We start from the raw sequence: 24,553 nt of genomic DNA on the forward strand, positions 1-24,553 counted from the left end.
CGCTTTGCTCTGTGTTTATACGAGGCTGGATGGAGGAGCGTTTTGAAAACTCTCCACTCTGGAGAGCGTTTTTAAAGGTTCCGTTTTCGGCCAAAACGTAACGCGGTCTCATCTAAACGCAAGGCCAAAACGCAACAAAATGTAATCGGATTTGACCGTTTGTGGCGTCATACAAACGCGGCCTAAGTAGATCACCTGCAACACGCCAACTAACGACAAAGTAAAATACCTGTAGATGTTCCTGTTTTATTCCTCTAAAAGTGTTGTGTATTGTTCTGCAGTTCATCTGTGATGTTCAATTTCTGAGAAAAAATTAAACCAAGTCAAAATAACCTTTTGACGTCTTCACAGCTAACTGATGAACATCGGAGCATTACTCATCAGTTTGACAAAATAGTTATTTGAATTTTATCATGATAATATGATATCGACTGAAATAAAAAAAAATATCCTGATAGGATTTTCTCTCATATCGCCCCACCCTACTTTGAGCTTTTGATTTGTTGTGTTGTAATGTGGTGAAGTTCTTGTGGAGTGGGTTTCTTTAGGAAATATAGACCTGGATGTCATCAGCGTAGCAGTCAAACCAGAGACCGTGTTGACAGATGATGTTGCAGAGGAGGAGCAAGTTTTCTGATGAACAAGAGAGGACCGAGCACAGAACCCTGAGGGACGCCTTGAGCCAAAGGAGCGATGGATGAGTTCAGTGATTTGGATGATGCGGTTATGAGCTTTTTTGATACTGGATCCAGTCAGCAGAGTTTTTTTTACTTGTTTTGAATGACACGTCTTCAACCTTTTCTTACACTCTCTTAAAGTCGTCCGTTTGTCACTTCGTTAAACGTTTGTGATGAGCTGCTTTTAACACGTTTATAATATTTCCTTCTTGTTTTTGAGCCTCCCTGTGATCGTTTCTCTGCAGAGCATCCACCTGTCGTTCCTGAGGACGGTGCCGCCGTACTCGCACCAGGCCCACGTCTGGTTCGACCTGATGAGAGAGTTCAGGTGGAACCACATCATCCTGATCGTCAGCGACGACCACGAAGGCCGAGCGGCCCAGAAGAGACTGGAGACGCTGCTGGAGGAGAGGGAGACCAAGGTCAGCCCCGCACATACACACACACTCACACAAACACACACACACACACATCGACCGACACACACTCCAAAAACAGACGCACACAAACGGACACGCTCACAGCCAGTGTGAGGACACGTGTGTGCTGCAGGTCACGTCTGTTTATGTAACAATGTGTTGTTCTGATCCAGGTGTGTGTGTTTGTCTCATCCGATCATTCCTCCATCCATCAGAAGGCAGCTTCACTTCTACAAACCTTTCATCTTTAAACCCTGAGAGCTTCAGTCCAGGATTAACTCGGAAACACAAAACAAATCTCACAAATTCACCGACGGCGGTTTCCTCTTTGATGCTGAACCAACAGTCTGTCCTCTAAAGCTGAAACAAGCTCGGCTCAGGGCAGACATATACGTGTTTTTAATTTTCTTGTGTAAATTATTGGATCAAAAATCCATCAAGATGTGACTGAACAGGAAAAAACAGGCTTAAATGGAAAAATGATGTATAGGTTTTAACTACGATAGTGATTGATCTCACCTGTCAAAGTCCTCCTGAAGCCACTGAGGAGTTTGTAGGCAGATTTTCAGCTGACGTGTCTTTTCCTGGCATAAATCAAACTTCGATTAAATTAAATAACTTTTTAGTTTATTTTGTCCTCTATTAACTAAACTAACTAAATTAACTAAATTAAACGGGAACGTCGGGCAAAAAACTGTATGCTTCTTCGGCCACACACATCTGACTCTTATTGCGTCCTCCCTCCGCCACCTGCTGGGGCACCAGGGCAGTTAGAAAAAATAGTGCAGCTCTAGAAACTAGGGATGCACGATACAGGAGGTCCTCGACTTACGTCGTTTTGACTTTATGTCCCCAATAAATATATGTACGTAAGAAAATAGACAAGGTATGAAGTTTTGCCGCTTTGTTTGTACTAGTTTTTGACGCGGAGTGCTACGCCGTCATCAGCATCATCCACTTTGTCTCAAGTCGCGTCACAGTGTAGATTGTCCGTGTTTTAAATGAAATGTCTGTTTTCATTGTCTGTACTGTTTTCCCATGAATATGAAGTCTAATACATGTATTTGGATAGTTATTTAGAGATTTAGGGGGTATTTAGGATAAAATTTCATATTTTATTTTTAAGCTAATCTTAGCCGACAACGTGCCGATACAACAAATACTGTTTGTATTCTTAGTGATTATCCTTCCTTTAATTAAACACTTTGGAAACACCAAAGCCCTTCCCAAAGACGGGTACATCGTGGCCTGGAGGGGTAAAGACTGTCTGTTTGCAGCCCTGGGTATAGTTCAATCGGGAGATTAATTTGGCCTGTTACACCTTTACTGTCGTAAAGACGTCCTTTTCTTCAGGAGGAACCAGATCAGAGAGGAACCTCTCACTTGCCGTAAACTGATTCATGTTCTGCTAAAAAAAGTGAGACTGTTTCTGTATCTCTTATAAAGTCCTCACAGCGGCTCGTAAGACTTTTCACTTTCCCTCGCCTGAATCCAGATTTTCTCTTTCGAAGCAGCTGAGCCAAAACAAACCACTGACCGTTAATTGTAGTTTGACACTTCCACCAATAGGGGGCTCATGTGGTGGTTTAGCGTGTCTACATTCTGTTTTCAGCTGCAGCTTAACGTCTCATCAATACTTTTGTCCAAAAAGGTTAAAAACAGTGAAATCTGCAGCTACAGTCTGACTTGATGATGTTTTAATGATGGCGTCCTCATAAACCACTTTACCTGTCTCACCTGGGATCCCAGAGAGGGGAGTGTGTGTTTATAGACAAACAGCAGAAACTCAGGCGTGAAACCACAAAGGCGTCTATATTATTCAACAGAAGAAGAAGAAGAAGAAGAAGAAGAAGAAGAAAGCATTATCTGGCTCTGTGCTCCGTGAGATTATCTGTGAAGCTCCACAAATGATTTTAGAACTGAAACTGCTCTCTGCTCATCCCTCCATCATCCCTCCATCATCCCTCCATCATCCCTCCATCATCCTCCTGGCTTATATATTCTCCAAACAGCTTCTCTTTCATCACTTTCTTTTCTCCTTCTCTGTTCTGTTTTAATCTCCACCAAGTGTTTTGTGTGTTGGATCTGTGCGGCTTGTTAGTCGCGAGGATATGTGAGGGTTTTAGTCTGATGTTTACACGGATCACAAAGAAACCCGGTTATTCAGACGTGTGCTGTTCAAACAGATTTCATGTTTCACCTCAGGAGCTGCTGAGTCACCTCGGGCCTTCAGAGGATGCTGGATCCTCCTCTTTGTTTGTGGATCTCTGGATTATCCAGCTCATACTGTCCATGATTTAAGACCAGGTCCTGATTGGTGAAAATGTGTGTCCTGTCTGTCTCTGTTCAAAAACAAAAACATATCAAAAGCAAAAAGACAGCATAAAGATCTGAATTTTTCCATCTGAAGACATAAATCTGTGTAGATTATTGGTGTGACTCAGAGGATACTCATCTCCCATGAAGCCTACACTTTCCAACAGAAATGTTTAATCCAACCTCGGTCCACAAACATGAGGACCCATCTATTTTGTCTTATATTTTGGATATTTTCACACCATTTCACCATTTATTCTGATTCAGTTGCTTTTAATGCCTCTTTATTTGAAATTTCACCAAATAAAAGTGAAATCTGGATAAAAACAAAATCAATAAAGGAAAACTCAAGAAAAAAAAACAGGGAACAGAAAGGCATTTTTCGACAAAATGTCTCATTAGAGTCAATATGAGCCAGGTTCACCTGAAAAGGCCAGAAAAGTGTCATATTTCAAGATATTTAAAGACAAAGTAACAAGTAAAGTGCTTATAAAGAGGATATTAACCAGACAATCGGGTCAGAAAAATTGCTTCCACTTATTAAACTGTTGATTTGTGTAAAACAAAAAAATACAGAGGACCGAACATAGAGCCTTGGGGAACTCCAGAAAATGCAACATCAAGTTGTTCAGTCTTTAACATGACACACAATGCAGAAACTGAAATCTCTGCAAGTGGTAAGTTTTTTGAATTTTAATAAAAGTTGTCTAATTAGACTCAAGCCACATTAACCAGAAGAGTTCAGAAAAATGTCTTATTTCAAGATATTAAAAGACAAAAATGACTCCTGAAGAGCTGGTTAGGAGTAAAAATATCTGCCAATAGGGTCAAATGCTTGTTTAGCTTCTTGTGTCAAGGATGTCTCAAAACAACAAACTAACAAGCACCTTAAAAACTGTTGATTTTTTTTAAAACAAAAAATATAGAGGACCGAACTTAGAGCCTTGTGGAACCCCAGAAACGCTCCAACAAGTTCTTCAGTCTTTTACATCAAACACAATGCAAAAACTGAATTCTGTGCAAGTTTTTATTTTTTTATTCTTAAAAAAGTTGTCTAATTAGACTTAATATGAGCCACATTCACCAGAAAAGTTCTGAAAAATATCTTATTTCAAGATGTTTAAAGACAAAAATTACTCGAAGAGCTGGTTAAGAGTAAAAATATCTGCCAATAAGGTCAGAAAAAAATGCTTGTTTAGCTTCTTGTGTTAAAGATGTCTCAATATAAGAAACTAAACAGCACCTTATTAACTGTTGATATGTGTAAAAAAAAAAAAATTGAAGGACCAACTATGGAGCCTTGGGGAACTCCAGAAAACACTAAAACAAGTCTTTTATTCTTTTACATTACACACAATGCAAAAATTGGATTTTGTGCAAGTGTTTATTTTTCATTTGTATTAAAATTGTCTAATTAAACTCAACATGAGCCACAGTCCCCAGAAAAATTCAGAAAAATGTCTTATTTCAAGATATTTAAAGATAAAAATGACTCCTGAAGGGCTGGTTAGGGGTTAAATTATCTGTCAATAGGGTCAGAAAAAATCTAGCTTCTTGTGTTAGGGATGTCTCAATACTGGAAACTAAAAAGCACCTTAAAAACTGTTGATTTAACCCTTACCCAAAAAATAAGAAGGACCAAACATGGAGCTTCTTCAGTCTTTACCATCAAACACAATGCAAAAACTGAATTCTGTGCAAGTGTTTATTATTTTTTTAGCAAAAGTTGTCTAATTAGACTCAATTTGAGCAACGTTTACCTGACAAGTCCAGAAAAAATGGCTTATTTCAAGATATTAAAAGAGGAAAATGAGTCCTTAAGGGTTGGTTAAGGGTAGAATTTCTGCCAATTGGTTAGAAAACTGTAGCTTTTTGTGTTTAGGATGTCTCAATACAAGAAACTAAAAAGCACCTTATAAACTGTTGATTTGTTTAAAAAAGAAAATATGGAGGACCGAACAAAGAGCCTTGGGGAACTCCAGAAAATGCGCCAGCAACACTGAAAAACACTGAAATTTTATCAAGTGATTTTGTCTTATTTTCAGTAGAAAACTTTTTAGACTCAAAATAAGCCAAATTCGCCTGACTATTCCAGAAAAATTTCTTGTTTCAAGTTATTTAAAGACAAAATAAGATCTGATTTGCTATAGCAAGTTAAAAAAAAATCATAGCATCTTGAAGCAGAAACCCTCCCAAATCAAAGACCAGCACACGGAGCGCTGAGTCTGAGACCTGGGTCCTGATAAAGGATCCAGAAAACTGTCTGTGGACAGTTTGAGTTTAAAGAACATGAAGTTGAGCTTAACACCACTTCTGTTGCTGAAATGGATGCACATCTTTACGATGACGTAGGTTGTAGAGGGATCTATAAACAGAAATCTAAAACAAAGGTCAGGAGAAGCTCGTTATTATTGACAGGTTGAGCGGACAAGAGCAGACTTAAAGGTTTTTTTTTTGTATGTCAGCTCTTTTGAAATCACTTAGGAACTGATTGTCAGGTAGAAACACAGTCGAAGAAAAATCACTGCTTTCCTCCCTCGTTTAGTCAGATGCTGGATGTCAACACTCGCTGTAACCCAGTTGTACCGTAAACATGTGTTAAAGTAATCCCAGACTGACTCTGCAGGCTGCTCCACAGGGAGACCTGAGACTTGTTCATTCTGTCGACTCACTGATTGGGTGCACAGGTGAACCGGTGGGTCTGCCGCTCTGGAAGAGGCTCGAGGCAGCAAAGCAAACCTCATGAGGGGGACACAGATGGTACTAGAGAGAGACGCACACAGCTGCATCGACGCTGCTCGTTGTAGACTTTACTGTCGTGCAGGAAGACAGCCCTAACCTTTTTTCCCATCCCTAAAAATAGACCGCTTTTCATCCACCGCTGTGACTTCTACTCCAGGTTTTACGGTAATTCAGTTCCAGGAGGAGGCTGTGAAATTTGCTCAGCTCACCTGTGTGTGGATTCTGCTTTCTGAAAGATCTGGAGCGTGAAATTCACGACTGGAGTTGATCTAATGTGATTACTGGTGTGGACACAGATGAAGAAAGGTGACTATTTTTTCAACATAAATCCATATTATACTGAATTTAGAGTTATTCAACATTTTTATGTCAGACTACGCTCCCTAGAAATGTCCCTCATCATTTATATCACAGTTTAGACTAAATTTAAAAGAATTATGGCTCAAAAATCACAGTAACACAGTCGACATTTCCTCCATTTTTTGTCTCTTGTGCTAACTACAGACCTTGAACATGCCACCACCTGACCTCCATCAGCTCATATTTCTGCTCCTTTTCTTCACAGTTTGGTTTTTATAACATCTATAGTAAGAAGAGCAGAAAACGTTGGTAACACAGTTGATGAACAGTTAATGTGCCCCATGTACAGACAATCATTCTGATAAAATATTGATGAGGAGGAGCTGAATTATGACACACTTTCTTCAAGGTTCACACCAAAAAGGATGGGACCTCAGCCGATTTAAGTCATGTGACTTTGGAGCAAACCATTGATGATTTATAGGGTTTTTATTCAATGGGTACCACACGCAGATTTCTCAGACACGCACAAGTGAATTGTTTTATCCATATAAATTACTACAATAGTTTTTAAAACAGCTTTTTCATGTTTTAATGACAATTTGAAACAAATAACACTGAAAATAATGAACACAAACATGTATTCTAGTCAGGGATGTCCCGATCCCGATCCCTAGTATCGGATCGGGCTGATTTTGGCATTTTTTTTTAAGTATCGGTGATCAGGAATTCTAGCTGGTCCTCTTAACCGATCTTTCACGTTAGCTGTCATTAAGCCAAAACGGCTGCCAAACACCAACGTGTCAGTAAAACCGAGTGCTATAAGTGCGCCCAACCTCATAAAGTTGATGAGAGAATGTTTAAATAAGATGCAGTGACTTAGAACAGCCGCCACACTTAGCTTTATTACAGAACACATGTTCACAACCAGATACCGATACAGAGGGAGCAAATTACGGAATAATTTTTCTTACCTGTGTAAGAAATGTTCCTCAACAAATTGTTATGAAAGATGTTCAAAGGATTATTTTATTACTAAAATTTACTAAAATAATTTCTAAATTACTAAATTTAGTTATGTGTATATTTTTTGATTATTTTTTTTGTTTTCATTTATTTACATTTACTTTTTCTCTGGAGTCATTGGCAATACGATCCTTCATAGAACTGGCTCATACAGACCACTCATGTTTTTTATTTGGTCTTTCAATTTATTCTTTTTTTTAATTGTGGTGGTATGTGTTTTGTAATTAGTTTGTCATAACTCCTTGGTAACTCGTTTTTGTTAGATTGCTTTTTCTTTTTCTCCTTGTCTTGCATGTTTTATGTGCATATAGTATTGTGTAAATTTGATATAGTTTAGATGGCGGCTTCAAAATAGCCCTCTGGGCTTTTCGCCTCTTCCTGCGCCTCATATAATTGTTATCTTTGACTTTTGTTTATTTCATAATTGTGCAAAATAAATCAAATAAAATACAATAGTGCCCTCCACCTTCGTAAGAAAAAGGCGTAAGAAGCGTAGATTTTCTTTTTAAACTAAATTTAGCGAGCAAACCGGTCAATTTCTGCAAATGTTCAGAGAAGACATGACATTCAAAGCGAAGTGGATGAATTTCTCCCGCCACATGCTTCATGTTAAGACATGTTTCCAGCTTCATCTGTGATGCATTCAGGTACCCTCGGAAATTTGAGAATCTGACGATTACCCCAGAGTTTTCAGATTTTGGATTGGACAAATGGCTTGTAAGCTTTAACTATTGTTTTTACTATTCAGTATTACTAAAACACAAAACAAAAAGACTGTGCTGCTTCATTTTCTCACTTATTCAGCAAAGTTTATCTCCAAACCCCCAAAATGTGAATTGGGACATGTTGATTTTGAAGAGCAAACTTGACATTTAAGAAATCAGTCAGCCCAAAAACTGCAAATTCCAACACATGATTTGCATTTTTAGCCAAATAAATTAACTTTCTGTATTAAATAAAATTGAAATATCAGCCAAATGTCCCACTGTAAAATTAGTCATTACCTGAAGTTAATACTCAGTAAAATTGATGTTTATCCCATGGACTTATTGTTCCCCTAATTATAGAATCACTCATGTAAGAATCATTTTCATCTTCATCCTAACGCCACACAAACCCTGGATGATCAAACTGGTCGGATTATTTTGAGGCGTGTTAGCAGAAAGTCCAGTTTCTGAGTCTGTGTTTGGAAACAAAGCGTGGCAGAAGTGAGTCTGTGGACTCGGCTGAACGTGGTGGGAGTTTTATCAACAGGCTGAAGAGCTGGTGAATATCTCACAGTTTCCTCTGAGAGTGAAAACACTCTGTCATGTGTCACTTAATCATCCAGATTATTACACTTTGACATATTTCTGTTAATATGTTTCTTGGAGTCATTTCCGGCAGTCTTGGTGGAGGTTGAGTTTTTTCTCTTTCTTTGTTTTTTCTTTACTCTTTCTGTCTTCCTCTGCCTGTCTGTCCGTCCGTCCGTCTGTCAGTCCATGTCACCTTCGGTTCCTCACCTTCCGCCTGTTGTCTGGTTTCTCATCACCTCGACACTGAAGGAGCCCGGAGTCGGGGGCCTGCAAACACATCTCAGCTGTTTCCGTCTCAGCTGTCGATCCGCCTCAGAGTTAAACCGCGGTCTGTCCTCACCTCAGCTGACAGACGGCTCACCTTCCCCTGAGGTGTAGGCAGAGCATCGGAGCACAGGTGTTTCTACTTCTGCAGGATAAAGACAGGATGAAGACGCCGGAACAGAGGCAACAGCTGTCTGTTTAGGGTCTAGGTACATTAAGAATCCCATTTCAGAGTCTCGCTTGAAGCAAAATTACTCAAGGATTAAATCTTAGTCCAGTTTTATTAAACTCTAAACACTTTAAAACACATTAGGGCGCATAAAGTGCTCTTTAGATTACCGTAACTCTTCAAATATTTGGGCAAGAACATTCACGTGGTTCCTTAACCCGATATCGCTGAAAGTAAGATGATTGATTCAAGAGTTTCAAAGACCTCTATCTCAATAACACAAGGAATTTTTTCCTTTAAAGCCTGTTAAAAACTAAAATGAAAAAGTATTCTTCCCCCTTGAGGATTATCATGCCACTACAGGCAGCTGAAGTTGTATTTTGGCCTTTTTCAACATGGCTGCTCTCATGAAATCATCCACAAACTTTTATTTTTTTAGGAAAATTGTTGATCATTACCAGAAAGTTGCGATACAAACATCTAAATTGTCACATTTTTTTTTAAAGGAGTATTTTCTGTGTCGAAAAGATTGATATTTACAAAAAACTATATGGAAAATGTTGTTTGAACCGCCTGATGTGTCAGATTTTATACAAAAATATTTATCATAAACAAAATGATTGAGCAATTTTTTGAGGTTTTTGTGAAAAGGGGGTTCAAGTCATCTCAGATTAAAAAAATATGAATTTTCAGGGGTTTTTTGACGAGTCAGGCTTTACATAGTTAGAAAAGATAAGCTTGCACTGGAAAAAACTGAAAACTTATCAAGTGTTTTTGCTTTGCCACATTTACCTGACCAGTCCAGAAAAATGTCTTATTTTAAGTTTCTTGTATTAAGACATTATTTTAGTTTTAAGCAAATTTTTGAGGTAATTTTTCTTGATCCATTGGCAGATTTTTTTCTTTACTTGTTACAAGCAATTCAGAGCTCATTTTTGTCTTTAAACACCTTAAAACAGACATTTTTTTGGACTGGTCAGTTGAATGTGGCTCATATCATTTGTCTATATTCAAGGATAAAAAGGCAATTTTTACTTAAAATAAGGCAAAATTACTTGGAATAGAATAGAACTTTATTGCCATTGTAACAAGTACAACAGAATTGAAGTCACAGCAGCAATCAAGAAAACCAAAGTAAGAAAGTGTATAGAAAGTACAAAAAGGTCCATAAGAAAATAGATGCTGACAGCTTGTCCATCATTGTCCAGTCAGCCAGTCTCCACCTCCACAGGGTCCAGGACTGAGCTTCTTCAGCAGTCTGTTCAGTCTCTGTCTCCTGGATCCTGTCTGCTCACAGCAGGTGAAGCTCTTCCAATGTGGCGTTGATGTCTGGTGTTAGCTCTGTTAGCCATGTCTGTGAATAGCATGATGCTACTCTGCCTTCTGGTATTCCCTCTGTTGCTGGGTTAGCACAGCTAGCTCGTCCATCTTATTAGAGATAGATCTTACGTTCCCAATAACGATGGATGGAAGGACAGGTCGAACCAGCACGTCGTCCTCACCTCCTTCTCCTCACCTTGGGGGAAACATCCGGTCTAGCACCAGTTAGCAGTGACATTCTACAGGCTGCTAACAGCTGAGTTCACATGTAAACAATGGTTACATGGTTACATGTAGGATATTCAGACAAACACAGGAGAAAAGTAGTAAAAAATATCACTGAAGCCACAAAAAGTTTGGTGTCCATGGCCAACAAATGAGCCATACAAAGTAATGATCCACTCCAAATACAAAGATTACGAAAAAGAGACGAAAAAATTAAAAGTAACGGACAAAGAAGAGAGAGCTGCTGCTTCTTGAAAGAGGAGAAAATGAGCTTCCTGGGGTTAAACTCTGACTCTTTCAGGACAAAATGACAGAAAATAACATCCTGGTGGCCGGTTTGATACTTGGCTGATGAAGGGTTTTGCCTTGCTGAAATTACGATGTCATCTCATGACAGTTTTTCATAAAACTTTGGAGGCACAGGCCTCAAACACCAAGGTCTAGCTCCACCTCCAACAAACTACCAGAGGACTGCTCAATCAGAATAAAGGGGGCTTGTGGAGCTGGGAGCCTTAAAGTGACAGCAGCTAAAACAAAGTGTTACATAAGGGTTTTTTAAAACTCTGGCCTCAGCTGTAAAGGCTACTACGGCGGCACCAGAGGGACAGAATTAAGTCTCAAGATACGCTGTTCAGGTTAAATGTATAATTCCCTCTTCACACAAGGGTTAATGGAACTAAAAGAAGGTATAACCCCGATGTAAACAAGCCAAGGCTGAATTTTATAGGGCAGTGCAGTTTGTCCATATTTTGATGTTGTAAAACCAGTTTTACATCATTTATAAACCACCAGGGTAAACTGCAGTATTGCTTCATATTTAGCAAGAGAGTCACGATTTCCTCCTTGCAAAATCTGAGATTAATCACATGAAAGGATCTAGTTTGTATTTTCTAATGAACATCATTTAGAGTCAGAGTCGAGTTGGTAAATGAAACAACTTTGCAGTCGTAGAAACAGCGAATAAACTCCGTCCTCCCGCTGTGAGCTCGTCTCCAACCAACTGGAGAAAAAAACAACAACCTGCGAGCTCGGCTCCTGCTGCTGCTGCACTCCCTCTGAAGAGAGTGTGAAACCATGTTGCCCTTTATTTTTATTTATTTTTTAATGCTTCTTATGAAGGGATTTGTTTTTGTAAGAGCTTCTGTGAATACATGTCAGGCAAAGTTTGTTTGTACAGCTCGTTTCAAAGACGGAGCAAAAAAAAACGAACATCAGAGAGTTTAAAAAAAACAGGATGTAAAATGATACGTGAGCATTTACTGTGAATTTACATTATTTACCTGCGATTCTGTCAAACTTACTGGAAAAGGAAACATGAATCTTTCAGCTCAGCATCCTGTTAATCTGAGAGTGAAACTTATTCATCGGGGCTCGTGAATTATTCATGACGCACGCCGGCGTGTAAATTCCAAGTAAAATCTGTCAGCCTCCATTATCATTGGCCAAGGACAACTTAATAAATCACATTCTGCGGAGCTGAAGCTGAATTCAGAGTCTCTGGAGAGGCTCAATCTGCAGGAGAACAGCCCTGATTCCAGATTAAAGCCAGCCAGGCTCACAGGAAGTAAAAATAAAAACAGATCTCAGATGAGTCAAAGTTTAGAAAAAGTTAAAACGCTGCTTCCCGTCTCACAGAGGAGCCACGGCGAGCCTCATGAATATTCGAGGAGAGCCATGAATATTACAGCGCTTCAGTTAAAGTAGGTGAACAGAACGGCAGCGCGCGTGTTGTTTCTGAATTAAACATCCATCTTATGTGATTCATGATGAAATAAAGATGAACGCCACCCAAGGCTTCGGTACAGTTACACTGAAACGTACTGTACGGAGCAGCGGAGGCGATCAGCAGCTTCGTTTGGAAAGTCCTGATGAGAGTAGACGAAACTTTATCAATCCAGAAAGAGGAGTTTGTGCCAGCTCAGAAATCACGTTTGAACGAGGAAACATTTCTGTTTATGCCGAACTTCCTGGCCTAGGACAAACCAAGCTGCAACCGTGCTGAAAAAACCCAGATGACTTCCGTTTGTGCTTTTTGGTTTGTCAAATCGTTTCCAGGGATGGGTATTTACAAGATTTTGTTGATGCCAATGCCCTTAATGATTCTGCAAATCTTTATCAATCCCCTCATCAATTCCTCCTGTGAAAGTAGCTTTACAGGTTTTCGGGTCAACAACATTAAATTGAGTTTATTAGTTAATAAATATGAAATTGTTCACTGGATCTGGATATCTCTGGACGTTAATATATAAAAATAAGTAAAAGTCACATGCCATGGACGTGACGTTGATGGACTGTTTTGTTACTTGTTATATAGTGTCTTGAAGTTGTTACAGTAGTTGTTTAAGTTGTTCGGAACCAAGGATGTCCCTATCCTGACCCCAAGTATCGGATCGGGACAATTTGGGCATTTTTTTAAAGGATCGGCAATGATCAGGAATTCTAGCCGATCCTTTTCAACCGATCATTCGTGTTAGCAGTCATAAAGCCAAAATTACTGCTGAACGCCAATATGTCAGTAAAACCGAGCGCTACAAGTGCGCTCAGCCTCAAAAAGTTGAGAGAACGATAAAGTAATGTACAGTGATGTAGAAAAGCAGCCACACTTAGCTTTTTTACAGAACACATGTGCACAGCCAGATATGTTACAGCAGTAACATCTGCTTTACAGCACCTTACGGTGACTCTACAGGGACAAAAGGCTCAGAGATCAAAAACATGGTGTAATCAGTTTGACAACAGAAGTTTGTCCGGTGTTTCTGCTGAGCCTTGCAGCACACAGCATGGTTCAGGTCAGTTAAAGTTATAATCAAGTTTGTAGCAAAATAAATATTTCCATGAAAGTAGAAAAACATGTGATAGTCCCGTTGGTGTCTAATATGTACGTTTGAAGTCCCTCACTGTCTTCGGAGAGATGCGTTCAGGGCAGCCTCTGATTTTAGCGTACTGTATCACATGCTAAAAGTTGTCCACTGTTTAGGGTTTGCTGAAAGCCATAAGAAGCGTAGATTTTTTTTTCAACTAAATTTAGTGAGCAAACCGGTCATTTTCTGCAAATGTTCAGAGAAGACATGACATTCAAAGCGATGTTGATGAAATCCTCCGTCTTCTGCGTCATGTTGAGACATGTTTCCAGCTTTGTATGTGATACATTCAGGTACCCTCTGAAATATGAGCATCTGACAATTACCCCAGAGTTTTCAGATTTTGGATTGGATAGATGGCTGTTAATGCCAGTCATTTAAAAATAAGTGGTATTTTGATCCCGCCAGCGGGTTTGGGATCCAGAGGGACAAAGTTAAATGGACGTAATTAGCTTTAACCATTATTTTTTACTATCCAGTATTATTAACACACAAAAATAAAAAGACTGTGCTGCTCCACTTTCTCACTTCTTCAGCAAAGTTTATCTCCAAACACAAAAATTGGATTGGTACTCAGTATCGGCAAATGCTAACTGATAGCACATCAATGCAAGTTCCCGTATATGTTGGCATTAAGCTAGTGCTTTTTTGTTTATATCGTTTTTGGTTAAAAAAAAAAGGAGATTTATACAATTTTAAATTTATTGAATAGGAATCTCCTGTGAGGGAGTAATTTACATTCTTCTGTGAGTTCATTTCTTCGGTAAAACTTCGAGCTGAAAATCCTGAATCAGAGTTTACCTGGGGAGCGTTTTCTAACTGCTAAGATGGTTGACGAAAGGTCTGGCAGCTCTGGCATGATGTAAAGAATTAGCAAGAGAATTGTTAAGCACAAAGGCTAGCTGTTGGAGCCATAATATAGTTTTCTTTTTGTTTCTATTTTTTGTTCCTTTGTTTTGAGGCAAAACTTTTTAGCATATGTTGGTTTTTGTTAAAAAGTGGTACCTTGACTTGCGAGGTCCCAACTAATATGTTTTATTAAGAATCGAGCGTCTCTCTGCTGATAGTTTTTCTTTGAATCGAGAGCTAATATTCAGGCTCTCTGCCACTTTGCTTGTTGCTGGAAGTTATCTCCAAATGTGACCTCCATCTTTACGTTACATAACTCTGAGTTAAGTCACTGAGGCTGAATTAATCATACATTAGCTAACTGACTTAAAACCATGTCTGTGTTGAGTTGATAAAAATGTGTGAGGAGTATCTAATCCACTTTGAGCTCACTGAAAAAAAGATTTTGGACTGGCTCTTCAAACGTGAAAGTCTGAGGCTGGAGAATAATAACGTCCTCCTGTTGGGGATGAACAAAAGACTGAGACCACAAAATAAAAGAATGCAGAGTCTTCACAGCCACATTATCAGTCTCAGACACAGCCAGACACTGAGAAAAGCTTTATAAAGTGTGTGAGAGTGTGCTGTTCGGGGACTGTACGTCAGGATGTAAATTTAATGAGATTAACATTTGGAGCGGATTGAGTGGAGGACTAATGGGACGCTCCGCCGCCACACCGGCTTAGCATCAGAAGAAGTTTCCGCAGAGCGAAGTCGCAGCTCGGTACAGGCTGCTCTGATAAAATCTAACCTGACGGAAAGAGAAGAAGGTGTACGACACCAGCCTGACATCGAACTGAGGTTTGTTTTAATCATAAAGGCAGCTCCTGGCTCACCTCGCAGACCTCTGAAGCTTTGGTTTCAAACGGGGAGGAGTTCATGTCTTTGTCACATTCACTCACAGTCAAGCGCCACGGTTTTGCTGAGCTAACACGCTAAAGATCATGCTATCACGCTCACCATACGACTGGATAAGATGTCGACTCTCAGGTCACGTTACATTAATCATCACAAAACAACCAGCGTTTACCTGTGTGTGTATATAAGTGTGCATTCTGCTTTCCTGTATTTTTAACGAGGATGATGATGATGATGATGGTGTTTTTTGTAGACTAAATCAGGAGACATATTTTCCCTAAAAAACACACCACACGAATTTATTCCAACCCAAAGACTGTAAAAAAAAAAAAAATGGATGTCATCTTGCTCGGCTCGAAGTGTGGTCACCACAAAAACTGCTCCCCCTGGTGGCTGGCCACAGTATAGGTCAAAAAATCCATCTCCCCAGTCATTCCAGATGGGCTGTGGTCAAACTTTAAAAAGTTACTACACGTGGTAGAAATATTTCTCACGTCTGATTGTTGTGATGATATGACGATATTACTTGGTCCCTTTTTTATTGGTTTTAATCAACCTGCCCATATTGGATATATTGGATATCAGTCGATATATCGGATATCAGCTTCTTTTTGCCCCCAGTATCGGCATTGGCATCGGCCCCAAAAATCCCATATCGGTCGGGCTCTAGTTTTTAAAGGTTTAAAACGAGATTTTACGGCACATTTGACGGTGATTGACAGCTGATGTTTTTGTGTATTTTTTTTGCGGGGATTGTAAAATATGTCGGGAGGGAGAGCCAAGAAGAGATTGGACTCTAGAAAGAAAAAAAAATCTGAATTTGTCTTTAAACTTTTCAACACACTCAGTTTTAAAAAATGACACCACAAGATTTGCTAGAATTATATCATCACATAAGGACCTCCTAGCTGGAGGAGTTTTGGGCCTCAAACACGAAGGTCTTAGCCCGTGGCTGTGCTCTCAACAAGCCTCCAGGGGACTGGCCAATCAGAGGGAGCGGGAGGCCTTAAAGAGACAGCAGCCAAAACAAAACGCTTCCTATAGAGGCTTAAATAAGGTTGTTTTTTTTAAATGGATGGACTTAACGGTCCCAGGCTCTAAACTTTTCTTTGAAAAAAAAAAAAAAAATTAAAACAAAAAACAGTATAAAAAGAATTTTGTAAAGTTGTGTCACTTTATGATCATGTTGCTATTATTAGATGCCATATCTTGCTGAGTGTGGCAATCTTTTAGGCTTTTGGGGAAAAAAGTAAACAGAGTTTTGAAACATTCAGCTTTAAATTATTCTAGTAAGACTAGAGAATGATTTTGGGAAAGACTGTAAATTTTTGTCCCACCAAAAGTGAAATCCTGGCTCTGTCCCTGACAGAGACGAAAATAACAGCACAATACCCCCTCTTTAAATTTTAGGAATGAGGAAGTTGTTTTCTTTGCTGATCATTCTGATGAGGGTAAAAGCAGCAGCAACAAAATCTGGTCAGAAATCTGCAGGATGCAAGAAATGCTGCTTAGCTAATATCTTCTTATTCTCACTTTGACTGCTTTGATTTGTTTTATCTTTCTAAGAGTCGTCTAAATTTAAACTCCTGTGAGCAATCCTTGACTCGATATCGATCATTGTTTGAGAAAGTAAGCAATCGGTTTCTTCCACAGCCCAAATCTGTCTGTTTTCTGTTACCTGAAGCTGAAATCGACATTTTTTTCATCTGTTGTTGATTTGTCTGAGAACAAAGATCAGCGTTTGACGGCTCTGTCTGATTTCCTGCTCGTTTCTTTGTTTTTCTCACCGCTCTAAAAATAGAGCCGGGCTTTGATCGCAGCGCGCGGCGTGTTTCAGGTGTATTTTTATCTCTCTTCCTAAATATACCAGGAGGAGAAGAAGAAAACAATGTGGAGGTCACTGTGTTAGACGGCGCGGACAGTCTGTGATGTGTTTGCTGGCTCCGGCTTTCCTTCAGCCTCCTGACTCAAAGAAAAAAAAAAAAACAACACTATCATTTGTTGGATGCTTTACTGCCCCCCATTTTTCTGACTGTCTATAATCTTCTTCTGTGTCTGCATATTTTCTCTGTGCACATTACTCATCAGACTAAAAACAGGAACTATGAAAACATCGACCAACAGAACTTTGACTTCAGGAGAACACCCAAGGTATAAACTTGCATGGTCAAATGATGCACGCCGCCCAACCAATCTCTGAGCTCGCCCAGTAGTAGCCAAACACCAGTCAGCCCCGCCCACCCGAAACCAACCCAGCTCCAGAGATAGACTCTTATCCTGGTGGCACGTCTTCTCTCCACCATCCCTTTTCTTTTGGTTTTTCATGATTCCTGCACACAGAGAATGGGTTTACACTCGCAGGAGAGTCGCCCTTCCTCCTCCTCCTCCTCCTCCTTCCTCTCCTCCTCCTCCTCCTCCCTGAGTTTTCTCCATGTGAAGGGTTGCATGCAGCCAGGCTGAGGCTGGGCTCTGTCTGCAGATTTGAGGAACACACCCCCCACCCCTCCACCAGGATCCTCTCACTCCTCTGCAACATCAAACCTCCTTTTTCTTTTACTTTTGGGAATTGAACCTCTTCCTCCCTCCTCCTCCTCCTCCTCCTGCTCCTGTGCTCCCCGCCTCCCTCCTTCACCCCCTCTGCCTTCTCTCCACTCGAATCTTCTTTTTTTTTTATTTGCGGTTGCATCAGCGCGCTCTAACATGCACGTCCCTGATTGGTTGGTTGGTTGGAGTCTTGAAAGCGCCTCAGTTTGCATGTGCCACCACACCACGCACAACTTTTGCCCTTCTTTGTACTTCAGCTTCAACTTTGATTTTTCTTTCCGTTCAGCAGACCTTGAACACTTTTTGTCTCATTTTTGGGCCCCGTCCTCCTCCTCCCGTGGTAGCGTGGGTGAGAGGGAGCATGGTCGAGGCTGGGGTCACGGGGGCAGGGGTTTGGGGCGGGAGCGGGTGGGTCCCATGGAGGATCAGAGCTAATAATGCTTGTCCTATGATGTGTCCTGTGGTGTTTTGTTCTGCTGTGTTTATCAATGTCCCACGGTGTGACCCGTCGCCCTGCGTGGTGGTCCTCCAGGCCGAGAAGGTGCTGCTGTTCAGCCAGGACACCAACATCACGTCTCTGCTGCTGGAGGCCAAAGACCTGGAGGCGCGAGTCATCATCCTCTCTGCCAGGTGAGTTCAAGAAAAAAAGTTTACACCATAGACCGTATAAAACATGGACGTAGTCTCGCCGACGTCACCTGTCTGTTTCTGAAACAGAAATTGAAGCAGATCGGCTATAGCGGCCATATTGGCAGTGGCAAGGGCTCCGCCTACAGCCATAGGACGCCGACTGTCATGTGACCCTCAGCCGTGCCTCTTATTGGGGGAGCTTGTGATCTTAATATCCTCTGAACGGCTGCGTTAGAAAAAAATTCACCCTCCGTACAGTGGGAGCTGATAGTAAAATCAGCGACTCAGACAGAAGACGTTTTTTGAACCAGACTGTAAATAGGTTAATTTCTGCTTTGAAAACAGCTTTTTTTGGCTTGGTGTGTATGTCACTTTCGCTATTTCTGGAGCCAGCCTCAAGCGAACACTCGAGAAACAGCAGATTTAGCACTTCAGCATTGTCTCATATTCCCAGACCGAAGGTCGCCGCTTGGCTTACACACATACACTACAATCTGCAGGAACTCAACAACTCTTCCAGCTGACGTCTCTGAACGAATGGATTTATCAGGATGTGAAAAATGTGAGAGTTAAAAAAATACACCAGAGGACACAAAACCAGATTAAAGTTAGGAAATGGAGCAGGAAAAAAAAAGGTTCAGAAATATTTAGTTTGCAATCCAATCCACTTTATTTATAAAGCACATTTTACAAACAGAGCGTTACCAAAGTGCTGCACATCAAAAACATAATAATAAAAACAGTAAAACAGCTCCACCAGTTCTCATTAAAGTAATAAAAACAAGTAACAGTAAACAAGAATACACTAAAACAATAAATAGTGCATAAAATAATAAATACAAATAAAATAGATAAAATAAGGAGAACAACAATAAACTTAACACTATAAAATAACTAAAAGAAATAAAAGACACAGAGGACTACACAACTCACGCAGTGTTAAGAGCCAGAGAATAAAAGTGGGCCTTAAGACGAGACTTAAAACAGTCCACTGTGGGGGCAGATCGGATGTGGGGGGGCGGAGCGTTCCACGACTTGGGGCCGACCACAGACAAGGCCCTGTCCCCCTTTGTTATAAGTCTCGTCTCAGGCACCACAAGCTGGGACTGGCTCTCGGACCTCAAAGTGCGCGCTGGAATGTAGATTTGGAGAAGGTCCATAATGTACTGAGGGGCCAGTCCATTCAAAGCTTTAAAAACAAACAATACAATTTTAAAATCAATCCTAAAATTAACAGGGAGCCAGTGTAAAGACGCAAGAATCGGACTAATATGCTCATGTTTTCTGGCCCCCGTTAAAAGTCGTGCCGCGGCATTCTGGTTTGCAGGTCAAAACAGTCTGAATATGAAAAACACTTTGGATAAAATGGAGCGCAGTAGGGGGTGGGCGGTGTACTGGTTTCATCACTGTCATCCGTCGGTATCATAAGTTGCCACAAAATGAATTTTGTAATACCGAAATTACCGTGTTAAAGCACTGTTACACATAATTTAGTCCAAGTAGTGATTAATCTATGTGGGTGGTTTATTTCTTGTGACGTGAAAAGACACTTTTCCGCCACAGCCGTTCTGAAGATACGTCTGACGTGAAGTAAATATTTACCGCGTTCAGAAAGCGAAACAGCTGATGTGGGTGATGACGGCTCCTCTGTTTTAGACACAGGCTGTACATCGCTATAGGTAAGAGTCTATGGTCAAACCTCAAAACCTAAAATGTGACACAACCATTTTTAACAAAAGTAGAGGCATCAAAATAAACATTTTGAATCAAACTGAAGCCGTAGTTTGCGGACTATGAGCTGCTTCATTTTTCACACACTTTGAACCCTGCGAGTTAAACAATGGTGCGGCTACACTATGGGTTTTTATGGTCTAACGAGCTTCATACCCTCGTAGCATTAAAACCAATAAATTTCTAGATTATTTTCACTATCATTAAAATGCGTGCCAAAGAAAAATATGAGTTTTGCTGAGCTTTGACGGAGGTTAGGCATGAATAGCCAGCCTGCTCCGGTGCATCCGAACACTGTTCGCTGTCATGTCAGCAGGTGTTTCTGCTGATCGGAAAGAGACAACAAGCTTTTTGTTTGTTTGCTTTAAATTTGTTTTCTCTTTTTTTGTCCAATAAACATGTAGCTGAAAAATGTCTTTGATAGACTCTTGTTCTGAGGATGAAGCCTGAACGCTGTCCAGCGCAAACTAACTGGAAACTTATAGCAAACTAGCTCAACGCTTGTTGTACCTTTCCCATCAGCAGAAACACCTGCTGAAGTGACAGCGGTTGATCTGTCCAGACGCACCGGAGCAGGCTGGATATTTATGCCCAAACTCCGTCAAAGCCCGGCAAAACTCACATTTTTCGTTGGCACATATTTTATTGATAACGAAAATAATGGAGAAATTTATTAGCTTTGATGCTATGAGGCTTTGAAGCTTGTTAGACTGTAAAAATCCCTAATTTAGCCGCACTATTTTTTGAGCCGCGGGTTCAAGGCGTGTAAAAAATGTAGCGGCTCATAGTCAGCAAACTACGGTTCAAAATGTTTATTTTGATGCCACCACTTTTGTTAAAAATGGTTGTGTCACATTTTAGGTTTTGAGGTTTGACCATAGACACTTACCTATAGCGATGTACAGCTTGTGTATAAAACAGGGGAGCTGTCATCATGCACACCAGCTGTTTCACTTTCTTCACGCGGTAAATGTTTACTTCACGTCACTGACTCGGTGCTACTGGACTTAAAGCTGTATTTTCAGAGTGGCTGTGACAGAAAAGTGTCTTCTCGCGTCGGGAGAAATAAATCTCCATATAGATTAACCACTACTTGGACTAAATTATGTGTAACAATGTTTTACCGCGGTAATTACGGTATTGCAAAATTTCGTGGTAACATATGATACCAGTGACGGTGATGAAACCGGTATACCGCCCACCCCCTAGCTGAGCCTTGTTAATAGAACGGGTTGCAGCTAAGATTAAAGTGGCCACTTATTCAAGCTACGCTTACAGGCGACAGCCCAGCCTATCATAGTCGGCTTCGTGGATTCCTTCTCTGGTTTTATGTCTTTGTTGTGGAGCCTTTGTTCCTGGTGCAGGTTTGCTTTTGACTGGTGATGAATTCTCAGACAGCACTGACAGTTAACACTCCTGTTTCCCTCCTGTGTGTGTTTTTTCAGCGAGGACGAAGCTGCAGCTGTTTACAAAGCAGCCCGTCAGCTCAACATGACCGGCTCTGGTTACGTCTGGCTGGTCGGAGAGAGGGAGATGACCGGCAAAGCCCTCAGCGAGGCCCCAGATGGTACGTCAGCCTCGACCTCCTCTTCCTCACCTCTCTGCTTTGTTTTCTCTCCGACCTCGGTCCTCTTCTGGAAGTTTCTCTCTGTCTCTGTCTCTCAGCCCTGCTTCTGTCCAGCTCTCAGGGAAAATCTGAGCTCGGGGTCAAAGATGTGACTACGAGTTTCAGGAAAATTAGAATCTGTTATTTGGGAAATCAAACGACACGGCAGCAGCCGCGTGTGAGGCGTTTGTGTTTATTCATGTTTATTTTCACTGTTGAACTGATTTAACACATCATGTTATTACACGCTTAAAGAAAGCTTCACGCCATCCCAATTTAGTTTCTACTTCACTCTGTTTGCAGAGTGCACAGCTCAGAGTGAAACCTACTGGGGATGAAAAACAAACAGGAGATGAAAAGGGGAATTTCACAGCAGATAATTAGCATAAATTTAGAGTTTGACTCCTTAAATGTTGCTCATTAAACCTGATTTAACTAATGTTAAATTAATAGACTTTTTCGTCTATGAGATTTTCCTTACTGCTTAAAAAATCTAAAAAATCTGAAATCACTGAATTTTCCAAAGGGTTAATGAAACACAAGTTCAGATTCTGAAAAAAAACCTCTGAAAAATAATAAAAAGTCTTAGAAATTAAAGAAAATGTGAAGCATTGAGATCATTTTAAAGTTAACTGTTGATATCTGAAAATAAAACAAAAATAAGAAGACCACACATAGAGCCTTGGGGAACTCCAGAAAATGCTCTGGGATGTTTTTCATGCTAATGTGAGCTACACTCACCTATCTAGTCCAGAAAAATGTCTTATTTCAAGATATCAAAGAGAAAAATGACATTTTTATGTCTTTTAAAAAGTTCAAATTTGAGTTTGAGGATCTTTTTGTGTTTAACTCAGTGGCTGTTGGCATTTTCAGAGCATCTTGAACGATCTTTCAAGACCCAAATAATATTGTTTTCTGCGACTATGTAACACCAAAACTACCTAAGAAGAGTGTACTCTCTTCTTTTATGTCTCTCTTCCTGTTTTTGATCAAAAAAACAGACAATACCTAATCTTTTGATCATGTTCATCTCGGGCGCTCCATCCTTTGATCCTCTCCATGATCTCCGTCGTCTTTTCTCATGACGGCGCCGCTCTTTCTCTCTGAACTACCTCGACATATCCTCCGATGGAGCGTGAGCTGCCTGAACTTTTCTGATGCCGTCATCTCACATCTTCTCCTCATATCCATGCTGAGCTCTCGTCCAAAGAGCACACTGCTCTCACCCACAGTAGTTTACGAGCAGGATTTTGACTGAAATGCATAGTTTATTTCTATGAAGTAAACGGTTGTCATTGAATTGACGTCTATCGACATCAATGGCAGCGAAGGTCAGCTCAACAGATGATTACTGTTTTCCAGCTTCGTGCACGTTTTGTTGTTTTGTTGTTTTGATGAGCTCAGTGTGCGGGCACTTATTTACTCTGCCCACATCAGTGTTTTCTAATTTGGTCCAGAGTCTTACCTTTGAATGGTTCAGAAACTGAGACTGTACAGAAGATACGAAGCTAAGCTCGAGATCATGGCTCATAAAACCCTGATCAGGGGGTGGAGAAATGCTTTTCAATTAAAAAAAAAATTTACTACTGCATTTTTAATTTATTAAAAAAGGGCAAGTTTTTTAAAAACTCTGCACGTATATAATATTTGATTTTTTTTCCATATTTTTTCAAGTGACAATGACTCAGACTTGGCCTCTGGCGGCGTTTCAACCATAGAAACTATCCAACTAAACAACACGCGTTTCTACGGTAGAGGATTAGGGCCACTGAAGAAAAAAAAAGTCAATTTTTTTTAATTACTGTTTTTTTCTAAAAAAAAAAAAAGTCAGAATTCCTAAAGAAAAGTCGGAATTTTGACTTTTTTTCCAATTTTTTTCTTTTTTGTAATTTTAAAGAAACAGCAGTTTTTTTTTATTTTGTTTCAGTGGCCCTAATTCTCTTCCGTACATTTTGATCATCGTAACTAGGGATGCACCGATATTGAAAATTTTGTCTGATACCTATATCCCATATTAATATTGCTGTTGTAGCCGATAACGGATATTTACTGATATCAATATTGGTAAAAAAAATAAAAAATAAATAAAAAAATGAGATGATGTGTCGAGGTAATTCAGAGAGAAAAAGTAGCGCGATTGTGAGAAAAGACGATCATGGAGAGGATCAAAGGATGGAGCACCCAAGATAAAAGTGATCAAAAAAGTACGTTTTGGCAGTTAATGAGTAAATATCGGCCGGTACATACCGGTATTGATATCGCACATCCCTAACTGCCATATTCAAGTAGGCATAGGACAGCTTTTGTAACTTAGGAGTAGTAAAGTTGTGAGAACCGCTCTGAATTTGCAAAAAGAAAATAAATCCTTCATGATTATGGCCCCTAAATTTGCTCACATTCAACAAAATTCCCCAGCAGAAACACTTCAGGGTGAGGGAAGTTTCTCAGATAATCCAGCTCAGATTTTAGCATCCCCTCAGGTTGATACCGACTCCTGGTTTTAACGCTTTTTCCAAGTCCTGGACAGAAACATGGCTGCTCTCTCTTCTCTCTGTCTCCTTCTCTCCTCTCTCAGTAGTGCTGTAGGTCTCTGATGAAGGACACTAACCCTCATCACAGTCAATTAGCTTCTCAGCGTCCCGGTGTGTTTTTCTCTCTGGTTTTCTTCTGACTGCTGGTTGA

The 24,553-nt window shown here is 40.2% G+C and overlaps 1 protein-coding gene across 4 annotated transcripts in view; it reads left to right on the forward strand.

The window, feature by feature from the left end:
- grin1b (glutamate receptor, ionotropic, N-methyl D-aspartate 1b) overlaps window positions 1–24,553 on the forward strand; it is a 97,905-nt gene that overhangs the window by 20,973 nt on the left and 52,379 nt on the right. For 2 of the 4 annotated variants that reach the window (XM_074670066.1, XM_074670068.1), the window contains exons 4-7: window positions 923–1,099; window positions 17,449–17,511; window positions 18,437–18,534; window positions 21,711–21,832. In XM_074670066.1, coding sequence (XP_074526167.1) covers window positions 923–1,099; window positions 17,449–17,511; window positions 18,437–18,534; window positions 21,711–21,832 — 460 coding nt within the window. The remainder of the gene's footprint in view (window positions 1–922; window positions 1,100–17,448; window positions 17,512–18,436; window positions 18,535–21,710; window positions 21,833–24,553) is intronic. The other 2 variants (XM_074670067.1, XM_074670069.1) reach the window with 1 other exon arrangement.

The sequence above is a fragment of the Halichoeres trimaculatus genome, unplaced genomic scaffold (genome assembly GCF_033239565.1).
Source record: "Halichoeres trimaculatus isolate MK-OKI-2021-1 unplaced genomic scaffold, fHalTri1.1 fHalTri1_scaffold_5, whole genome shotgun sequence".
Lineage (NCBI taxonomy): Eukaryota > Metazoa > Chordata > Actinopteri > Labriformes > Labridae > Halichoeres > Halichoeres trimaculatus.